The following is a 23,529-nucleotide window of genomic DNA, read 5'->3' on the forward strand; positions in this document are numbered from 1 at the left end:
ACAGGGGGCTGTCTGTGTGAACTCTCACAATTAAGCTGGTGCTCTGAAAAGGTCTAAAAAAAGAAAAAAAAAAATCTGGATTTTGGAGTTAGTTGAACCAATGTTAAAATGATAAAGTTATTTTTCAATAGACATATTTTTTATTTTTGTGTGAAAAGAGGGTGGGTGGTGGCAGTGGGGCTCATTGGGTGCTCAGCACCCCTAAAGCTCTGACCCTAGAATCGCCACTGGTTGGTGACTTAAACATTCACATAGATAATGAAAATGACACATTGGGATTAGCGTTAATCAGTGTTCTCAACTCTTTTGGAGTCAGAGAAAATGTGAAACTCATTGACATAATCATACACTAGATTTAATTCTGTCATATGGAGTTGATGTTGATACTATAGAAATTATTCTGCAGAGCAATAACATCTTATATCATTACCCTTGTTTGTGATCAGCTAACGTCACTTAATCTACACCACGCAATCATTCAGGTAGAACTATTCTTTTGACCACTAAAGATAGCTTCTTGATAGTGCCACCCCCTTCGATTAAAGAAAATTTAAGAAATAAGCCCTGCACCATGGTACAATGATCACACTCATGCTCTCAAGAGAGCAGCTCGGAAAATGGAGATATACATGTGGAAAAATACAAAATTAGAAGTATTTCGTGGTGCATGGAAGTATAGTGTCTGTAGCTACAGCAGGTCAGCATATTTTAGTAAACTCATATAAAATAACCACAACAATCCTAGATGTTTATTCAGTACTGTGGCTTAATTGGTTAGGAATAAAGCATTGACTGAACCAGATATTATGTCACAGCACAATAGTAATGACTTCATGAATTTCTTTACTGATAAAATTTTAATAATCAGAAATAAATTTGGAATTATGCAATCATCTGTCACAGCACCTCAGAAAACAGTGTCTCAGAATTTTCCTCACAAGCAACTTCAATCCTTCACTGTCATGGGTCATTAAGAGATAACAAAACTTAACAAAAGCCATAACATATATGTCAGAACCAAAACAGAGGTACTAATTATTGGACCAAAGACCTCTAAAAATTAGCAGCTAAAATATAATTTGTCTCTCGATGGATGTACTGTTACGTAGTCTTCTACAGCAAATAAATTTGGTGTTACATTTGATACCAATCTGTCCTTTGAAAATCAAATTTCCAATGTTTGTAGAACAGCATTCTTCCACCAAATATTGCTAAATTACGACACATATTCTCTGTTGCTGATACCGAAAAACAAATTCATGCGTTCATGACCTCAAGACTAGATTATTGTAATGCATTTCTGGGAGGATGTCCAGCAAGATCAATAAATAAACTTCAATTGGTTAAAAATGCAGCTGCCACAGTGATGACGAGAACCAAGAAATATGATCATATTATTCCCATTTTATCATCGTTACATTGGCTACCAGTTAAATTTTGTATTTATTTTAAAATTCTGTTAACTACTTACAAAGCTTTGAATGATCTAGCTCCACATTACTTAAGTGACCTACTACCACGCCATAGTCCATCACGTTCATTACGATCGCAAAATTCTGGCCTATTAATAGATCCTAGAATAACAAAATCCACAAAAGGAGGTTGATCCTTTTCATGCTTGTCTCCTAATCTATGGAATAGTCTCCCTAACACAGTTCGGGATGCAGACACACTCCCTCAGTTTAAGTCTAGACTAAAGACTCATCTATTTAGCCAGGCATACACCTAATTTATACTCCAACCCACAATTAGGCTGCTTTAGTTGGGTCTGCCAGAACCAGAAACATCTATCATGATCTGTAAATCTGTAAAAAATGTAATGGCATCTACACTAATATTATTCTATTTGTCTCCATGTCTCAACTTTGGGATTCATATCCTGAGGTTACCAGAGCTGACCAGATCCAGATCCGTTCCTACTTGGTGTCGGACTCCACTGCTGTGTCGCTGAGAGATGACAACAAACTACAGCCAGTGCTAGACAGACATCACTTCAGTTTTTTGACTTCAGAGGATGAACTGATGCCAACTCCAACTGTAAGACAGTGGATACTTCATATGCCATTGTCTGAACCTTGGACTTAGGATGGACCCCACAGAACCTCATTGTAATGACCTGCCGGTTGAACTGCAATGCACCTCATTGATCTCTGCCTGCATCACCTTTGTCTATTGATCGACTACACTCTTGAAATGGAATACATACGACTATTTTTTAATGGCAAACAAAAGCCTTTATCAGGCAACTAACAAAGGACAATGCATCTATGTGAACTTCTGCAGTTAGTCCAGGATGGACTAATCAAAAAAATTATTTGTTTTAAACACTGGACATTTACGCTCACTTAATTTACCAGTTTTAAACCATTGCTTGCACTGCACACAAATAATTCATATTGGCATAATATTCATGATGTTAGCCAGAGGGGAACTGGCCCCAACAGTGTGTCTGATTTCTCCCAAGGTTATTGTTCTCCCATTAACCATCATCTTATGGAGATTGTGTTCCTTGCCACAGTTGCCTTCGGCTTGCTCACTGGGGTTATAAATACAATTATTATTGATATATTTTTATACACAATTTACAATCTTATTTAATCAAACTACACAATGATCACTCTAAGACTTTATAGATATTAAAGTTTAATTTATTTTATTTATTTTTTTGCTAATGCATGATTTTCTGTAAAGCTGCTTTGAAACGATGTGTTGTGAAAAGCGCTATACAAATAAAAAGGACTTGACTCTGAATGCACTGCAAGCATTTACACTGTGGATAAAAAGAATAAGGTTATATACAGTATCTATGGCTGTCCCCCTTGCCCCTATATTTAATGCTGAACAAACGACAGCAGGGATATCTTCAAATTAATATCGTAAAACCTATAAAATGTTGAGATATATTTTAAATAATTAAAAATGATTTAAAAATAAAACCATATAATGAATAATTAAATCCATCTAATAAATATGACTGCCAAAGTGTTGCACAGGTCATTTTAATTGGAATTCTTATTGGTCCCTTTTTGCAGTTTTCTTTCTCTAAAACAGGGGCTTTTTCAAACTGTTAACAATTAACAATAACTATTTTTTATGATATATATTTATACATTATACATAAACCTTTTTGCCACATGTAAATGAAGTATTTCACCGTTAACAGTTGATTCTAAATTCTTATGGTTAAATTAACATATAATCATGGTTAATAGTAAACGGTACCCCCACACACACAATTAACAAGACTGTCAAGACAAGACCCACACACACACATTTTTGGTTGCAAAATTATATACATATAAAAATGTTGCATATAGGCCTTTACAATGGCCAAGTAGATAATAAATAAACTAGCTTATACTAAATGGTCAAATTAAATAAAAACACTAAAAACAGTAGTATTCTGCCCACTTATTTGAAGTTTTATCAGGTACTGACCTCTAATGTTATATTATTAAAATTCACCATATTTATTGAAGCAATTCTCCAATAATGATCAAAATTCAGTCTGAGAGACTCATTCAGCAATGCGGCATAGGCCTACACCGGAAAAGTGATAAATATTTGGCAATAAATATTTCTATTAATAATATGAAACAGTATTTAGCTTTATTTTTACAACAAAAAAAAAGCCTACCTGTTTGTCAATGGGATTATTTAACTTTTTTTCACCTATATTTGCAATAAAATCACATCACATCACATGAGCCAGTCTCCTCTATGTTAATCAAACAACACATGAGACACTTCGACCCGATATCATGTTGAATGTCGTGATTTTGTTCCACATTTTCAGATTTTCTGTGTCCTTGATAAACTTGTGCAGCTATGTTTTCCACTGTGGTGGCAGAAGACGTGAGTCTCAAAACTCGCAACAGATGTTCTTGGTTTTTTATGTCATCTGATTTGCTCACGTCTCATCAGCAATCATCAGAATATCATTCTTGTTCAACAAGAATGTAACCATGTGTTATACTGCATTTCTTTTAATCGTTACCGGCCAAATGGTGAGTTGATTCCTCAAACTCAGGTTTGATTCTTCCTCGATATAACACGTCTACAGATGCAGAATATTCAGATGAATGAACAAAGGCAGAGCTATATGGCTTTATAATAGATTTGTGAGTGCACATGACCAGTTTTGAGCTTACACGCACTTTCATAGAGCAGCGCATAGTATATCCGCATGCGAGCAGAGAGATTTGTACTCACACAACCGGTACAGATGCGCTCTTGCATGATATGCATGCGGTTATAACGTCATAGAGCTACAGTCTATTAAGCTGAACTATGGTCTATTTAGCTTTTTATTGTACTTCACAATATAATTTTATTGTATATATTTATCTTTTGATTTTACTTTCGTTAACTTTAGTTAATTTATCATAATTCTCTGTGCCTCCCCTGACATGCCCTGGTGCCCTCCTGGGGAGGTGCAAAACCATGGCTCTAAAACATGGGCCAAAAATGATGGAATAATGTTGTAGACCCCAACAGCACATGCTCTATATGGCACCTACATACTCCAGGGACTTTTTCCACCAATGAAAGAAGTGGCAGGGGCAATGCTGAAAACATTCCAGATTCCAGGGGGGTGTAAAGTGTGTAAATAGGCATAGGAACCCTGAAGAGTTTCAGGCTTGTAGCTGACCCTGTTGAACTTCAAGCAGAGAATGTGGCTATGTGGTTGGTTACAACTGGAGACTTTCTATAAGCCCTCCTCCCTTAATTCTTACAACCAACCACCTTACTACACCATCTTAAGGAAACAAGCAGACAAAAGAGCTATGGAATCTATTTTACATAGGGGATATTAATTAGAAATTCTCCTTTTTGTCCTGCATAAAAGTAGTTTAAGTGTTTGAAAATGGAACATAGGTTCACGAAACTAGACGGCACGGTGATGAGCAGTTGAGTTGGGCTTTTATAGTTTAAGTGATGAGATACAGAAGCCTGGGCACACCTATCTGATTTTGGAAACATGAGTAAACTAGGTGCAGTAAATGTCTACAGTATATACTGTATAGTTAATGTGTGAGACTATATTTGTTCATATAGTATGTGTACCTTGGAAATGTGTTATCAAGCTTAACATGATTAATAAATGGTAAAAATGCTCTTTAAGGTACACATATATTGGTCATTCCTGAGAAGCAGTCTCTTAAACACAAGAAAAAAGTAAATTAAAAGTAAATAAGGTTAAAAAAGTTCTTTAGCCCACACCATTTTTTAGCATACACACATCCACAGAGCAGGAAACCGAGACCAATGTATCTTTTCAGGGCCTTGTTTGATGTCCCTCATATTCCAGCTTTGAAAAGACACCTCAAAATGTACTTTTTATTTTTTGAAGTGGGTCTAGTTGTCTTCTGTCACTGTGTCTTAGGCACCACCATGATCTCATCTCCATCTCGTATGCTGTAGGAGTGAAGTGCTCGAGCTCCATATTTCATTTCCTGTGGCTCTAGTGCATAGCCGAGCTGCCGGTCGATATAGTATACACGCATTTTGTTTGAAGGTAGCTGGATCACGGCTCTCAACTGCTTCTTTAGGTCTGCCACTGTCTGATCCAGTCTGAGCTCTAGGGGCTCTGTTTGATCTCCAAAACGCACTTCTACTTGAGCATTGCAGAGAGGGCGCAGATCCACCTCTGCAAGCGGGGCAAGGCGGCCATAGCGTGCTACCAAATTGTGGTACCTGAAAAGAGTGGACAGCAGTGAGAAAGCCATTTAAGTAAGGCAAGTTTAATGTCTTCAGTTGGGTCATACTAAAACAGCCAGTTACCAATTTATGTTAAAACCAATTGTAGGAAATTCTGAAGTCGATTATGGTTCACATCTTGACAGATCATACAAATCACTGTACAGTTTTGTTGCCCTAATACCACAGTTTGAATGATTTTGAAATCATTAAGTCATCAAATACAAACGTTTATTTTATGTGCCAATCAATGCTGCTGTAAAGAAACCAAGCATGGTACAATACACAAAAGCTCTGTTCCAAAACCTTGTGAGATGTCTACAGTTTAAGCATTTTTAAGCATAGGTGCTCCCAATGCAAAGGCTGTTTCAAAAGTTAGGCAGCAACATTATACTTCCTTCTAAGTTTACGCTTAAATTGTAAAAATCTGAATAAATAAGTCAGGCATATGGGGTATCTTTTGAAAGCTTAGAATTTGAACGTTTCATAGATAAACATCACTTCTGCATTTATGTTACATAAAATAACAGAATAAGGCCTGAAATCCTTCGAGTCACAAATCACTGCCACATAGAGGTAATGTGGTAGAAATATTTATATGAATGTAAAAGTCTTTCACATATCACTTAAATAGATAAATCTTATAACAAAAGAAAGCGTTCAAATCTCAGGAATGCAACTGTACATGTCATTTTGTGGCACTAATACCACAGTTTGAAATATTTTCAAAAGAATCAAAGTGAAATATAAAATCTGTAAGACATCAAATACAAAAGTCTCTTATGTGCCAATCACTGCTGCTGTAAGCCCAAAATAGCTAAAAACTTGATATCTGCTTTTACCGTAGGACATTTTTCTTAGGAAACATAAAGAATCGGCAACAGACTCTATAAAAATACAGTGCATAACACGTTACAAATACCCAGTAGACTATGCATAATAACAGGAATATTGTTTACAGCAGGCAATTTAAAGTCCGATAATGACTCAAATTGAGTTTATTGTTGAATGCAGTGAATTTGTACAGAACCAATGCTTTAAATAATGAGGACACAACTTTTCAAAGTTTACTCGCTGATAGTAACTACACACAATCAGAGATTATTTATCAGAGATGGGCCACTTCTATTAAAATGATTGGGAGAAATTGGAATGCTCAACCAAGCAGCTCTGAGCGCCCAACAGATGTAGAAAGGAAGTCCCGCCTTACAGTTAAAAGAGCCAGTCACCTTTTAGATACAGACATCACCTGTCAATCAACTCTTGAACGTGCATGCGCATTAGCTTTACAAGCCGGGAAAATATATATTTTTTGCGTAATATGAGGTAAAGAATCACAATTTATTATTCCAGTATTGTCAAATTTTACTGCGGATTTGAAATATGTTATTTGATCGTAATCTAGATTTTGGTCTTTCTCCATTCAAGTAGACAGCAGCTGCACTGGCATGACTGAAAATAGCCACCCAAGAACATTCCAAAGATGGCCGACAGTGGACCGACTTGCTGGAAAAAAAATGACGCAATGCGCTGTGCGCTGTCAGCATGCTTAAACATTACAAAGTTTCATCTTTTAATTCATCACTTTAAAATCACTATAAATAAAACTGATTAAACTTACTAGTTTGTTGTTGGACAACTAGTGCATTATCCTGTCCCATTTGTAGGATGTTTATCTTTCTATGACTTGTGTCTGCATGTTTTACACCCGTTGTGTTCAGTCGGTCATTTAAATACTCCCAAATAGCTGGTTTTTTTTGGATGGATATGAGTCTGGTAGATAAAAATATTTGGGAGTTTGTGTGTAGCCCCAGCTTCACGTGAATTGAAAGTTCATGTTCAGCCAGGGACACCTGGCCATCAAGCACCACATGGCTACCGTCCGTGTGTATGCCATGTGTAAATAACGTATTTCACTGTTAACAGTTGATTCTAAATTCTTATTTTTAAACTAACATCACGGTTAATAGTAAAACCGCATAAACACGGTATACCTATATCCAATGTTATATCTTAAAAGCATGCTAAACAAATAATTGGAAATATCTATGTTATCAACTATTGATGATAAAATGTAATGCATCATTGCTAGGATCTCAGCCTTCTAATGAATGAGCTTCTAGTCCACTCAGAGGCCGAAATATTCAATGAAACAATGGGCATGGTTACATAAACTGAAAATTAGACTGGATTTCAATGGATGAGCTGTGAGGGGTAAAATGCATTAGAGCACAACCTACATTTCAGACTGGCATTTTGTGATGGTTGGTGATAGAGGAAATATTATTTTTTCTAGAACTGGCTGCCATCTAGTAGAATAAAATAAGAATTTTTGGAGCGAGATGGAGTGAACAGAACTGGAATTACATGCTTACACAGATAGGACAACAAAAAATACATATATCAATTTTTTAATTCATCATAACATTGTAAACAGATATATTGATGAATAATTGGAGTATTTTTATTTGGGGTGGTCTGAGACCAATTTCTGATTATTAGTCCACAGTATGTGTAAATGGTGAGCTTTTAAATTTGAGCATGAAAAATTGCATGTGGCAGCCCAAAAATGCCTCCGAGTTGAAGAGGTTAATGAATGCCAGGGTAATATAACATGAAGAATAATGTTATAAATGTACATGAAACAAATTCAAATTGAAAATATAAAAAAGATTGCCAAATTTACGCTGCTAAAAAGGGTCTGGGAAAAGGGTCCATTGTGCTGTTAGCAACATGCCAATATCAAACTCTAATTGTGAGTTTCATGATAGATCCTGCCTATGTAGGCATTAGAAAGCAAAGCAGATCTCTAGGTTTTGGAACAGATCGAATGAGCCTGAATATGCACTGTAGGTAATGCACACATACGGTCCTCTACTTAAAATATGTTTGAAAAAACTGTTTTTCATAAAAAATGTCAATCACACTCAAATGTAAAGAAAGACATTTACAGACATAATTAGAATCAGTGCACCAAGGAAGGACCCATAAAGCGTGTGTGAAGATGCAGTTGTGTATTTGTGCAACTGTTTGTGTGTTTGTGAAGCACACTAAGTTTTTAAACCGTGAGAAAGTTCTCACCACCGCCCCTTGCACCCTCCCTCCCTTCCCGTCTTGCTGAAGGATTGTGGGAAAGATAAGAGGAGATCGGCAGGAACAATTAAATAAAATCTCCACAAAAAAGTCTTTTAGCTTAAGTGGGCTACAGTAACCGACACAGCCAATCAAAGTAATTTCCCCAGCCTGTCCAGAACAGTCTCCCTACAAAGCAGAGCCTGAGCCTGGGTAGGTGCCTGTGGCTCACTGCCTTCACCATGGGAATACTGCCCCCTCTATACAAAGTGCCACTCTGTCTGAGAGAAAGAACAGTCTCACTCAAGAGTCTCATTTAGTGTGGTTAAGCTCCTTAAATGAAGGCGAATGGTGTTCGCTGTGATAACAGCTGCCTTGAATTCCTCAAACAGTGCACAGATCAGACACGAAGATGGGTCCGGACAGTCGCCACTGTGCAGTGCACCAAGTTCATAGTAGAGAGACTCTATACAGTGAGTCAGTTAGTTGATACTGAGTTGTTGATGGCCTAAAAAACAACGTGATCAGTTTTCAGGTAGATAATCGGAACTACAGAGATACAATCACCATTAGCTCAAAATTTAGATTATCAGTGAATGTAGATAGCTTGATATGTGGTCTATCTACAACTTAACATAACTGATATGTCTGACACAAGACTGTGTGCATAGTTTGGCAAATTCTTTTTATCCAAATCAACTTACATGGCATGTATTACAATGGCAGTCACCCTGAATGAACCCGAGGTAAGGGTCTAATTGAAAGTCATGGTGGAGATAAAGAATCTTAGGCTTTGTTCACACTGCACACAATTTGGATTTGTTTATCAAATACGATCTTTACGACTGACTGTCAAGCATTATCCTTTTGCAAGTGCTGAAAACAGGTCTGTTTGTTTAGACAGTTAGTCAATATATCTACATTAGGTGCTATATTAATGATGCCAAGATGCACTTCGCCTCGGTAGCACTTTACAATAAGGTTCCATTTGTTAACATTAGTTGACAACATCAGTTAACATGAACAAACAATAAACAATACTTCTAAAGCATTTATTAATCTTAGTTAATGTTAATTTCACCATATAATAATATTAAAACAAGAACAACATTTTTTTTCATTGTTAGTTCAAGATACCAAATGTGTTAACTACACTCACCTAAAGGATTATTAGGAACACCTGTTCAATTTCTCATTAATGCAATTATCTAATCAACCAATCACATGGCAGTTGCTTCAATGCATTTAGGGGTGTGGTCCTGGTCAAGACAATCTCCTGAACTCCAAACTGAATGTCAGAATGGGAAAGAAAGGTGATTTAAGAAATTTTGAGCGTGGCATGGTTGTTGGTGCCAGACGGGCCGGTCTGAGTATTTCACAATCTGCTCAGTTACTGGGATTTTCACGCACAACCATTTCTAGGGTTTACAAAGAATGGTGTGAAAAGGGAAAAACATCCAGTATCGCGGCAGTCCTGTGGGCTGAAAATGCCTTGTTGATGCTAGAGGTCAGAGGAGACTGGGCCGACTGATTCAAGCTGATAGAAGAGCAACTTTGCCTGAAATAACCACTCGTTACAACCGAGGTATGCAGCAAAGCATTTGTGAAGCCACAACATGCACAACCTTGAGGCGGATGGGCTACAACAGCAGAAGACCCCACCGGGTACCACTCATCTCCACTACAAATAGGAAAAAGAGGCTACAATTTGCAAGAGCTCACCAAAATTGGACAGTTGAAGACTGGAAAAATGTTGCCTGGTCTGATGAGTCTGGATTTCTGTTGAGACATTCAGATGGTAGAGTCAGAATTTGGCGTAAACAGAATGAGAACATGGATCCATCATGCCTTGTTACCACTGTGCAGGCTGGTGGTGGTGGTGTAATGGTGTGGGGGATGTTTTCTTGGCACACTTTAGGCCCCTTAGTGCCAATTGGGCATCGCTTAAATGCCACGGCCTACCTGAGCATTGTTTCTGACCATGTCCATCCCTTTATGGCCACCATGTACCCATCCTCTGATGGCTACTTCCAGCAGGATAATGCACCATGTCACAAAGCTCGAATCATTTCAAATTGGTTTCTTGAACATGACAATGAGTTCACTGTACTAAAATGGCCCCCACAGTCACCAGATCTCAACCCAATAGAGCATCTTTGGGATGTGGTGGAACGGGAGCTTCGTGCCGTGGATGTGCATCCCACAAATTTCCATCAACTGCAAGATGATATCCTATCAATATGGGCCAACATTTCTAAAGAGTGCTTTCAATGCCACGTAGAATTAAGGCAGTTCTGAAGGCGAAAGGGGGTCAAACACAGTATTAGTATGGTGCTCCTAATAATCCTTTAGGTGAGTGTAATGTTAATGACTGAAAGCTTATTTTAAAGTGTTACCGTCTTCCTACACAACAACTGAGAGAAGCAAGGTGTCTGTATGGAATGACGGAAAAATATACTACTTATGCCCATCATGACATCTTGCTGTGGTGAAAAACCCATAAGCGGAGACATTATTGTACATTACACATTTGGACACAGTGGCCAAAAAGCATTTGGACACTTAAGCCACACTCAAAAATGTATGAATCTCATTGCATTAAATGCCACTTTACCAAGTGCCATTTTAAAGACAGCACAAACACACTTTTCACACATTTCCCGAAAAGAAGCTTGTTAGGTTTCAAATGATAAAACAATAGATATATTGTTACATTTTTTATTGTTTTTTTTTTACTTTGTGGAACATCTATAGTTGTGATGAACTACATGTGTGGTTACTCTGTAGGACACCTGTGTGAACTTGATACATCCAGTAAAGGGCCCTTGAGAAAAGCTGGTTACATGTAATTGAAAACAATATCTTTAACCTTGTGCGACCCAGTGTACACATGCGTGGACGTTGTATCTTGGCTTTGCTATATGCAATGCATAATTTAAATTAATTAAAACCAACTGATCTCAGTTTAGAAGACTCTGGGTTATGAGTAAAGGGTTAAACATTCGACATACGGAGTAATGTGACAAAACAACATGCCGCTGACCACTGCAGAGTTAGTTTGCTATACTATATCTGTTAGAAACCTAATTAAGTTTTTACATTGAAACCTGCTTGAGCCAAAAGATTAGAGTCTCAACTTTCATCCGATATGGAATTTTCTTTTTTTTATTTGAGTGATTTATTGCGAAATACCTCACTGCTAAAACAATGTATACTATTGTGTCCTTGAGCACATTTTTCCCTTAGAAATCCTATATTTACTGTGCAAGTTCAGTTTCAGGCAGCAGATGAGGTTTGGACCACTCAACATGGGACAATGGTAATCAGTGCTTTGATTCAGAATTTATAATGTATAATTTTATTTTAACATGGTTGGCAGTGATTGGATGATGCTGGCCATTACTTTGAATCAGAATTAATTATGCTAATTTCTGATGTAATGTCTGTAACGTCTCAAAAACACAAATAACCAACACCCCTGGAAACATAATAAACTATTTGATTTAAAAAAAAAATTTGACTTTCTATAGCTTGGTATTATTTAAAATTTCCAGCTGAAAAAATATCCTGGAGTCCACATATGTTTTTAGGAAATATGTTTTTTGCATGTTTATTAGGTGCTATTGTTACAGAGCAAAAAAGGAAATGGAAAATGTACATAAGTCACGATCGGGTCTCAGGAGGTCAGTCAAAAAGTGAATTCTCAGGTCTAGCATAATTTGTTTGCAGATGCACTTCATTTGATATATTGTATCTATTGCATCAACATTTAAGCATATTTAAGTATGACTAAAGAGTCCAAATACTTTTTGGGGCAATTGAATACGGTGTAGCTGGGATAGGCTCCAGCCCCCCGCGACCCTGTACACAGGATAAGCGGTTGACGATGGATGGATGGATGGATGAATACGGTGTCAAAAAAAAAAAAACTTTCATTCACTATGAGTGTAAGTTTGTGAATTCAAACACAATTAGACAATCCTACACTTTGGCCCAGATTAACTAAAGGTTTGCATGTATAAAATATGTGCAAACTTGATAGTATGCTAAAAAAAGGTCAGAGCTGATCTACTAACATAGTCTTTTAAAGATTGTGTCTTTCAGATGCACAAAATAGCACGTCTTGGCAATTTTTGTGTTTCCCAGACATAAATGCACTGTAAAATCGAATTAGTTGACCATACTTAGATTTTTCAAGGCAATCGGTCTGCGTCCTTTTCTAAGTTAATGTACTAATTTGGCTCAAGTAAACTACACTTTATTTTTTAAGTAATATTGACTATTTACAAGTAAACTTAATTAATCTGTGATTGAAGTATCGTTGTTTTGATATAATGATTTAAATTGGGTTTTAATATGTCTCTTATACATTGTGTAAAGGAAATTATGACTGGACTCTATGTTACCCATATGGCACATTGGATTCTATTAAATGCATCTTAGTGCACATAAATCTGCACTTTTGTAAGGTACAATTGAGTAAAGACGAATGGCTTACACTTAACAGGCTCCAAGTTCACCAGAGGCAACATTAATCACCCTCACGGTGACTTCATAAAAATCTCAATTATCAACCAGCAACAACAATACAACAATAGTGATAAGAAATATAATTATATACATTTTACAATAAAAATAATTGTGACCAAATATACATAAAATTATTCAAGATCAAGGGTTTATGGTTATTCCACACAGCCACAATTTTGTACTTAATAATTTTGAGTTTGTAGTACTCTATAAAAATATTTGAGTTATGATTCCAAAATGTGACATTGCAAGTACTGTTTATAGGACCACTTAAATGTTTTTATTAATGACAACTTTGGGATTTAGAGAGTAATGGTACCTTAATAAAAACTAGTAAGAATAGTTAAAACTTACGCTTAAGTTGAGTAAACATTTTTTTTTAAATAATTTTAGATTACTATCACTATTTACAGTGTATGCAATTTATAGACGTGCAACCTCCAAATGCGCATAATAAAGGTTATTTGAGATCTAAGCAATCGGGGCCATTGTGTGTAATACTACATACACTTTGCTTCCTGAATAATCATAAAACACCTTCTTGAATTATATTATTATTTTGTTTGAATTGTTTTAAGTGATCTTAAACCACATAGGAATGTGGTTTGGATTGGGTTTGTTAAAATCATGTTGTTTTCCCCATGTTCTGCCTACAAAAAAAATACATGTATTGGAGTCAGATACTGCACACGCATATTTTTTGTTGCCTATCTGAGCAAAGCCTTATTAGCCCAGCAGCCCTGCCTTATTAGCACCTTTAAGCCATTGCCATCCCAATATAAACTCTGCTATACACTTAAAAATGACCCATTTTCACATTTGTTAAAACTTCACTTGCATGCTTAAATGGGAACAGGAAGTCTATAAGCAATACAGGAATTTTCCCTAATGGAACATTTACAACAAAGCATGTTTGCTGTAATTATTACACCATCTCCTGACATCTTTAGCATCAACATCCATCACGATGGAGGCTAAAGAGGCTGCTAACTCTCTGCACTTATCTTCTTAAGTTTCACAGCCTCTCATTGTGCTTCAGTCCAACTTAAATGTACGAGCAGTGAGACACTGAGATTTTTCTCCTGCAGTCACCAACGTTGACCTTCATCGTCAAGCTGTAGGCAAGGTCCCAGGCTATGGTTACTCAAAGACAGTAAGACCAATACCTTCTTTCATTGCCTTCACACTCTCCTCCTCTTATCCCTTTCTTTGCTTCCTCCTCTCTGCTGTCTTTCACCTCTCTCCTGTGTATCCTGTTCCTCAGAGGGAGGATCATCGTGTCTATGGTCGCAGCTCAGGTTTTAGTTACTCAAAGGCTGTTGAACGTATAGGGCTCCTTCACCTATTAAACTGTCTCCCTCCTCCCTAACTACACTATGTAACTAGTGTACTTCCAAGGTGCCCATTGGAGGGTGACTGGGAACAATTTGGCAGCCTTGGGCAGCTGTAAAAGGAAGCTACAAATAAAGTATTTCACACCTTTTGTTGGCTGGACACTACAAATAGCTCTTTAAGTTGTTAGCTTTAAGAAGACAGCATACAGTGGTCCCATAACGTAGATAGACACTAAAGTTGCACTTAACGATACCTACAAGTTCTTAGTGTCCATTATGGGGGTGTTTTTATTTTAGTGCCTATTAAAGCTGAAGTGTGTGATTCCTTCATCACTAGCGTCACCAAACGCTATTGAAAAAACGAATTAAAAAAATAATCACTGTTTTCAAATAAGAGTCCAGAAAACTCCCATCTTGCATTGGTTATTCAAACAGAGGAACCCTGAAATTTACACCATTGGTTGAGCCAGTGTTGCAGTGTTGGGCTGGATGGACTGTTCAAACGAACAAAGGAATGTTTTGAAAGCATCACAGAGCCACAATGTTTACATTTTTAGGTGAACTCAACCTACAAATGATATCATATATCTTATAGTTGACTCTGCTTATTTAGCTGGAATAAGAAAAATCATTTCAACATCGAATGAAACTACACACACCAGCTTTAAGTTGTTGTGTACCCTTTTAGAGGGATATTCTGAAGCATACACATAAAAACCTCATGTAGGAAATCGATGTGAGCAATCAAGCAGTGCAGGGTTTGAATTACTCTAGCCATTGCTTAAATCTCTATATCTACTCAGCATTAGATAAAGATAACAGTCCCATGCCTACTTATGTCTTAAGTTTATGTCTAAGCAACCATAAATGCTACTAAGGTTACTTTGGAGTCACTTTGAAAGTCTCTCATGTGGTTCTATCCATTACTTTATGCTACCACAGTTTAAATCTCATAATTTAGGCTGAAAAGGTCTCTACATTGGTTGCATCACAAGCATTCAAAGGGGCCCAGTCCAAAGCTGTTTTTGAGGTCAGTAAGCATAATTCCTTTCTGTCCATGTCTTTCGCTGTTCCTCAGATCTTTACCCTCTTTCAGAGATTTATCACAGTGTCTGTAATATAGCCTAAGCTCTGATCTGGGCACAAGGGGGAGAGAGAACAGGTTGGGTTCAAAAAGGGGGCAACCTTAGCCCATATCTACAGTTTATCATCGACTTCAGCACCTGCCCTTTCACCCTCCTGTGCCAACTCTCATCTCAAACTCATTTCACTGGGAAAATGTCTTTCTCTCAAGAGAATGAGACAGGGAGAGAGAGATGGAGAAAGATCATGAACATGCGTAGTTACATGCTATAATCCATCTAAAATGATTTTAAATAGACACTTCCTGTATATCAATCATGGGACAAAAGTGTGAATGAGTAAAGTGTGAAGATGATAGAAAAGTTTGCAAATTAAAAAGTCTGATAGTTTGTTAAAACATTTTGAGAATAAAGTGAAAGCAGGCATTGGCACCAAAACCAGGACTGCTTAAAAACCTTGTGCTCTATTTTCGTGAGTGAGCAAAGCGCATTGCTACAATTTGCAATTGTATTTATTACCTAATTTGTACTGGTATTTTTCCACCTGTTGTCGTAAAGTGATTTTTAAGTCACTGTAAAAGGGACCAAAAGTGCACAAATAACGACATAGACACATACTCTCAAACCAATAGGCTCGTTTGAGATGCCAAACATCTCGCCTTGAAAGTAGATGAGAGTAGACGGCAGCAGTCAGAGGAGGAGTGAAATAAGTGCTGTCAAGTCGGACAGTTCTCACTTCTCGTAGTGGATCAGCCACCTATGAGATCAAAGGCAGATATGGCATGACTCGCGTTTCATGCACTTTGTTGCTGATGAAGTGGATGTAATTTAAATCCTGTTGCTTTTAAAGGTGCACTCATTAACGTTTTTGTTTTTGTCAGTTGGACTTACAGTGACACCTAGCAGTGTGGATGCAGCATCATTCAAAATCAATAGTTTTTAAGGTACAGATACCATTATAGAAATTCACTATTCATAGTAAACCATGATTAATTTAATCCAAGAGCGAAAGTGTCAAATAACACGATGGTTACTGAGATTAAGTGAGTAGTATTTGGCTGGTCATGTGATTCTAACATGGCTGCCCCAAACACAAATTAATTAATATATATTTTATCCACATTTCGGTAATGAAAATATCATATTGACCATCTTTTTTGCGTAAATGAGAATTGGGGTGGTTAAATGTGCCTGAAACCTTTCACGTAAATATTGTCAAAATGTAAAAAATCATAAAAATAGGCAACATTTCTTTTGCCAAGTTTCGTGAGGATCACCCATTTGAATTTTTTACCAGTTAAGATTTTTCCTGCGAGACAAAAAGAGAAGAGAATAATCCAATATCAATTTTATTATTTTGAATGGCTGTGAATAATTTTTTCTTACACGCCAGGCAGACGATAAAAGGCCGCTAGTTCTGAGAAAGGACCATGTCCACCTCATCTCCAGTTTCCCGAACATGTAGTGCTAGAGGGGGAATTCCTGTGTCATAACGGTTTACACAACATAATCTATGCACTAGGTCTGGGTTAGCCATTTCAGAACAAAAACAACAGCGTCTCCATCAATCAACAAAAAAAAAAACAGAAAAAGACTGAGTCAGGGACATCATTCCAGCCCCTTTTGAAAAAATCCTCCTGCTAACTCAATCTCCCTAAAGCAAATGAAAAGGGGCAGGAGAGAAGAGCAGGACCGGAGAGAGGGGGTATAAGGGGGAGAAGAACGAATAAAGCTGCCACCATGTGTATCGATTTTCTGATTGGAGTATTCTAGTACAAAGGCGTCTTTGAAGAGGGAGAGAGTGGACACATTGTCTCCCAAAGGTTAGACTCCCCTGCTAGAGACTGGGGCTTGCCGCAGCAACTGAAAAAGTCTGCCGTACACTCTCCCAGGTTAAGTGGAATGGGGTGGGCGAAAGAATGCTGGTGATCCGTTTTCTGTGCCATTGGCCTGCACAGACCCTCCAAAAAATCCCCAGAAAGACCCACTATATAGACTATTAAGATCCATGGTACTCAACAGGTGGCCCGCAGGCTGAATCAGGCCTGAGAAACATCTTTTTGTGACACACATGATTTCTTCATGAAATTAATGAATTTTAAGGTGTTTTTACAGTTATTCTCAGCAGGTATCGCTGGATTGCTGTATAGTTATAGAGGAAAATAAAATAAATGTATAATAAATCTGATTATTGGCTAATTTATATAACATGAGTGCAGCGTCAGAGTGTGCACAAGTTGATTCAAACATGTGTGCTATGAGTTTCTCTTCAACTCCCGCTTGTCACTGCCACAGTCAACAGGTGTCAGGGGACAAAGCCGTTTGAGGAACTGGTATGCTTGTTGCGAACATTACTAACAGAAAACTAGTTTACCTTGAGTATTGACATTGAGATGTCTTCTCCCAAATGCTTCATTATGAGAGATTTACATTACTAACCTCTATAAAACCCTAAAATCATCATAGATGGTAATGATTTTTCATTGAAGCACTTTTGGGACTAGTAAATTGTTTTCGAGGGTATCTCTGGTGTGTGTGCTTATACTAGGTAGCCAGTGTGTAATGATCCTTGACAGTGACAACAGAATCATATCTGAAAACAGATCATCTCTGCTTCCTATTGATTAATGTTGCAAAATTTAGACGGAAGCAAGCAAGCATGCCGGGGGGTTCGTGGGGATTTACCCACGAAACTGAGCCCGTCGTTATCCCCAAATCGCCTTCATAGCCAGCCGGGTCTTCCTCAATCCCGTGGGAAGAAGGAACGACACGGGGGGCTGCTGAAGTGGCTTTCTCTTGTGAGAAAAGAAAGCCGCGACCGCAATGTTGCCATGGCTATGTTCTCGCACTGAGAACATGAACCATTCATAAAACGCTGCCTGCATGTGATCGCAGCCCAGGCACGCGAGGCAGCTTTTATGACCGTCAGAAATGGAGAAAAATCAACCGCATCCAGGAACTACACAGAGGCGGAAAGACATCTTTAAAAAGACGCATCCTGAAAGGACGTTCAACGCCTGCTGTGTATTGCTCTTTTATGAGTGGGAACTCAAACTCTTTTAGAGGAAATAAACACTTTTTAGGAGGAGAAACACTCTTTCAGGCAATAAAAGCGCTGTCGAAGCACCAAGGGGCGTGGACTACACACCGTGCAGGGAGAGAGAACGCCAGCTGGAAACGCGCCGTAGATCCAACAGTAGTGCATATTGCCAGTAGTGGTGAGTGAAACAGTGGTGAACTCAGCTTGCTGTTGCACAAACGTTCGGCTCCGAAGAAAAATTCTGACTGGCACTTGCTGCCCCGCTTCCCTTTATACCCGTATGTCCGGGGCAGGGCATGCAAATTCTTTCTCCCAACTTGACACTGGCCTTTTCTAAGGTTCAGAGGTACGTTTGGTATCCCAGGAAGAGCCCTTGTATCACTTCATTCGACACAACTTCGAGTGAGTGACAGAAGGGGAACAAAAGTTATTCGATCATTCAGAAGATCATTAAGAACCACACTTTTACAAGAATGAAGTTATGTATCTGTATTAGTGCTATCAGTCAATTAATCACGATAAATTGCATAATTTTTTATAGTTATTATAGATTTTGAAAGTGCTGAACTTTTACTCTATATATACTTCTACTGTCAAAAAGCACTTATTTCCTTCATAGGAAAAAAAACAAAAAAATATGTAACAATAGTTCTTTTTACATATTCAAAACAAAGCCTTCCACAGTATAAAGATAGAAATGTACTAAAATAGCACCAAATCTAAGTGGGAGGATGACTAATTGAAAGAACGGAGTGGTGGTGGCGTAGTGGCTAAAGCACAGGGCTGTTAATCAGAAGGTTGCATTGTGTCCTTGAGCGAGGCACTTAACTCCAGGTTGTTCCGGGGGGATTGTCCCTGTAATAAGTGCACTGTAAGTCGCTTTGGATAAAAGCGTCTGCCAAAATGCATAAATGTAATGTAATAAATGAACTAGACTCTAGGCATTAAATCTCTTAAACTCTCATCCTCCACATTATTAATCAGCAGACTGTGGCAAATCACATTCTTGATTTGCGTCAGGATGTTAATGCCAGCGGCATGCGTCACCTTGAACTCCATATGAAAAGTGCTTGCAAACACTTGCAAAAAGTCTCATTCTGCATTTTCGTGATAGTTAAAACTTGACATGCTTCTGTGGTAGTTAAATTGTGCATTGCTTATGCCAAGTACTTTTTTTAAAGTTCCATCTGGGCTTGTTTTGTACAACAAATAGCATTAAGAGCTCATTTCTACATAAATGTATCACTGACACTGAATCACTGCTGTGTGTGTTTGTGGTGTGTGTCAGTGTTATGACCTGGATGACTCAGGTTCTGCCTTCCAAACAGTGTTTATTCTGTATAAAAGGTAAATGTGTTAATTGCGATTAAAAATGAACGTATTAAACGTGACGTACTCAGTGACAGACCTCTAGTGACAGAACTCTACAGACTCAATTATTTATATAAGCCTCCACTGACTCTGTTTAACCACAACAATTTATTATGATGTCCGAAATATATCGTAGATCCTGTTGGAACTTTTGATACACCAATGCCAAGTCTGTCCGGACATTCTGGTTCACTAATCCAAGAATGCCTAAAAACACTGAAAGATCTGTAGAACACAGTGTGTTGACTTCTTTCCCCAGGTAAAATATTATGTCTCCTGTACTTAATTTTTCTCTTTTTAATGTCCGGTCACCTAGTAACAAGGCCTCTCTCATTTATGATCTCATTGTAGTCCAAAATCTTGATTTTAAGTGTCTTACTGAGACCTGGCAGAAACCCAATGACTTTTTTCATTTAAATCAAACAAAACCTGGATATGCTTAGATTTGTAAACCCCGAAGTTCTGGTAAAGGGGGTGGTCTTGCGCTGAATTGTTGTGAGAGTTTTTTAATTAATGCAATTTCTATGACAGAACCATTATCTTTTGAAATCCTGGCTGTACAACTTAAATGATCTGTTCCCACTATTGTTGTAGTGATCAATAGACCAACTAAGCCATCTGCTTGTGCTGCTTTTCTTACAGAACTAGCTACCATTCTATCTGATCTGTTTACTATGTCCCTGAATATTATTATTAATGGGAAATTTTAATATTCATTTTGATAACACCACCAGTACTCAATATAAGGATTTTAATTCTGTTTTGGATAGTTTTGACCTTAGTCAGTTTGTTAAAATTCCAACACATAATAAAGGTAATATTTTAGATTTAGTTTGCTGTTCTGGTGTTTTGCCTTTTAATCTTACTTCTATTGAACTTCCCATTTCAGACCACAAGCATGACTTTTATAATGTTTCTGTTCCCATTATCAAAAGTTAAACCAAATCGATGTATATCATTCTGCAATATTAAAAATGTCAATCTTAATGATCTTGGTAGAATGATCAATCACTCTGACACTCTGGCTCCTGTGAAAACCCATACAGTTTCATTTGTTCATTCTTCTCCATGATATACATCTGAACTCCAGCACCAAAAAGCTGTAGGTCGTCGATTGGGGCGATTGTATAAAATAACTGGACTTGCTGTATGCAAACAGATGTACTCTGATCATTTGATCTCATACAAGACTGCACTTAATGCTGCTAAATCATCTTTTTATGCAAAACTTATTCATTCTCGACAAGAGTAATAAACAGATTTAGTTTAGGACTGTTAACAAAATACTGAAGCCTCCAGAAGCTGCTTCTTCTCACTTTATTTCCCCTAGTCAATGTTCAGCCTTTACGGAATTCTTTAGGTCTAAAATTGCTAATATCTATCAACAATTGTCTTGTTCTGCTTCAGTGTCTAGCAATTACCTAGTTTGGAATAGCCAAATATGGTTGCCTGCAACTACTCTATCTACCTTTGAAACTCCATCAGTAGAATATATTAATAAACTTATTATAAAGTCTAAATCTTCCACTTGTTCACTTGATCCTTTGCCTACTAGTTTGGTTAAAGCTTGCATTCACTCAATAACCCCCATTATTACAGCTATAATAAACAATTATTTATCTACTGCTACTGTTCCTTCGTCATTAAATATGGCATCAATTACGCCTATCCTAAAAAAATCTGGTGTAGATCCTAGTGATCTAAATAATTACCGGCCCATTTCCAATCTTCCCTTTATTTAGAAAATTCTTGAACGAACAGTAGCTACTCAACTTGAAGCACATTTACAGAGTAATAATCTTTATGAGCCTTTTCAGCATGAAATTTAGTACTGAAACAGCTCTTGTCAAAATTACAAATGACCTTCTCCTTGCAGCTGACTCTGGCTTTCTTTCCATCCTTGTTCTCCTTGACCTCAGTGCTTCCATTCATAATGATTTGATTGTTTGGCTAGCATTGGGGTAATGGACACTGCTCTTCTTTGGTTTTCATCTTACAATAACAATAGAAAGCAATTTGTTCAGGTTAACAATGTTTGATCAGAACTAATCCCAGTTAATCAGGGTGTTCCACAGGGGTCAGTATTAGGGCCGCTCCTGTTCAATATTTACATTCTCCCTCTTGGTAATATTTTCCGCCATCATGGAATTAATTTCCATTTTATGCCGATGATACCAAATTATATAGTTCTACAAAAACCCGAATACCCCCTCCTAAACTTACCTAATGTCTGAAGGATCAAAATCTGGGTGACTAATAATTTTTTTAAAGCTTAAAGTGAATTTCTTTTTATTGGGTCTAAGTCAACTTTATCCAAATCATCACCCTTCACTCTCATCATAGATGACTCTCCAGTTAACACTTCCTCCCAAATAAAAAGCCTTGGTGTCATTTTTTATGGTTTACTTTCCTTTGGTTCTCATATTAATAATGTCTCACATACTTAATTACATAATTACATAGTATTGCCAGACTTCGCCCATAATACTTATTCATACCTGGTAACATCCCCTTTTGACTATTATAACTCTCTTTTATTTGGTATCTCTGACAAATTACTTCAATGCCTCCAAATAATTCAAAATTCAGCTGCAAGGATTGTACAAAGACCACTGAAAACATCACACCCATTCTTTGGCTACATGTTCAATATCATATCCACTATAACATTTTATTGCTAACTTTTAAAGCTACTCATAATTTGCCTTGCATAATTTATCTTTCAGACCTTCTCCAACCATATATTACATTGCGTTCCTTAAGAACCTCCTCTGATGATTTATTGATTGTTCCAACATTTAAACTTCATTTAATGTTCGATGGGTGCAACAGCTTTAAGTTGCTCTGCACCAAAACTTTGGAACTCATTGCCACTCCATATTCATCAGTTGAATTCCATCTCCCAGTTTAAATCTCAGATAAAAATGTATCTGTTCAAATAACTTGTGTTTAAGTTTACTTTGTTTTAGTTTTATTGATCTTATCTTGGACCAAATGTATGTTTTGTTTCTTTTGTATCTTAACTTGCTTAATTGTTGCTTTTATGCTGTAAGGTGTCCTTGAATGCTGTGAAAGGTGCTGATAAACAAAATTGATTATAATTAAACTTTTTAAATTAATCGCATAAGTTAACATGTAAACTTTGACAGCTCTAATCTGTATACAGTGTGTTTTACTTAATTCTTGTTCATTACATGTTTGATATATTGATATATTAAAATAGCATGTTGAATGCTTGATCAAAACCTTTTTAATTAATTAAATAAATAAAATATTATCTTTCGAAGCAAAAGGGATCCTGCCCCGGGCTATCCAAAGTAAAGTACCCCTGATTTAGATGATCCATGATTGAAACTAACCTTTAATGTCTGTGAAATGACTATACGAGAATAAAACTTGA

The 23,529-nt window shown here is 37.2% G+C and overlaps 1 protein-coding gene across 5 annotated transcripts in view; it reads right to left on the bottom strand.

The window, feature by feature from the left end:
- Nucleotides 1-757: 757 nt before the first annotated feature.
- Nucleotides 758-23,529, bottom strand: part of tbcelb (tubulin folding cofactor E-like b) — a 33,883-nt gene continuing 11,111 nt past the window's right edge. For all 5 annotated transcript variants that reach the window (XM_052106271.1, XM_052106245.1, XM_052106255.1 and 2 more), the window contains one exon: nt 758-5,697. In XM_052106271.1, coding sequence (XP_051962231.1) covers nt 5,373-5,697 — 325 coding nt within the window. In that variant the 3' untranslated portion in view covers nt 758-5,372. The remainder of the gene's footprint in view (nt 5,698-23,529) is intronic.

This window comes from Xyrauchen texanus, chromosome 3 (genome assembly GCF_025860055.1).
Source record: "Xyrauchen texanus isolate HMW12.3.18 chromosome 3, RBS_HiC_50CHRs, whole genome shotgun sequence".
Taxonomy (NCBI): Eukaryota; Metazoa; Chordata; class Actinopteri; order Cypriniformes; family Catostomidae; genus Xyrauchen; species Xyrauchen texanus.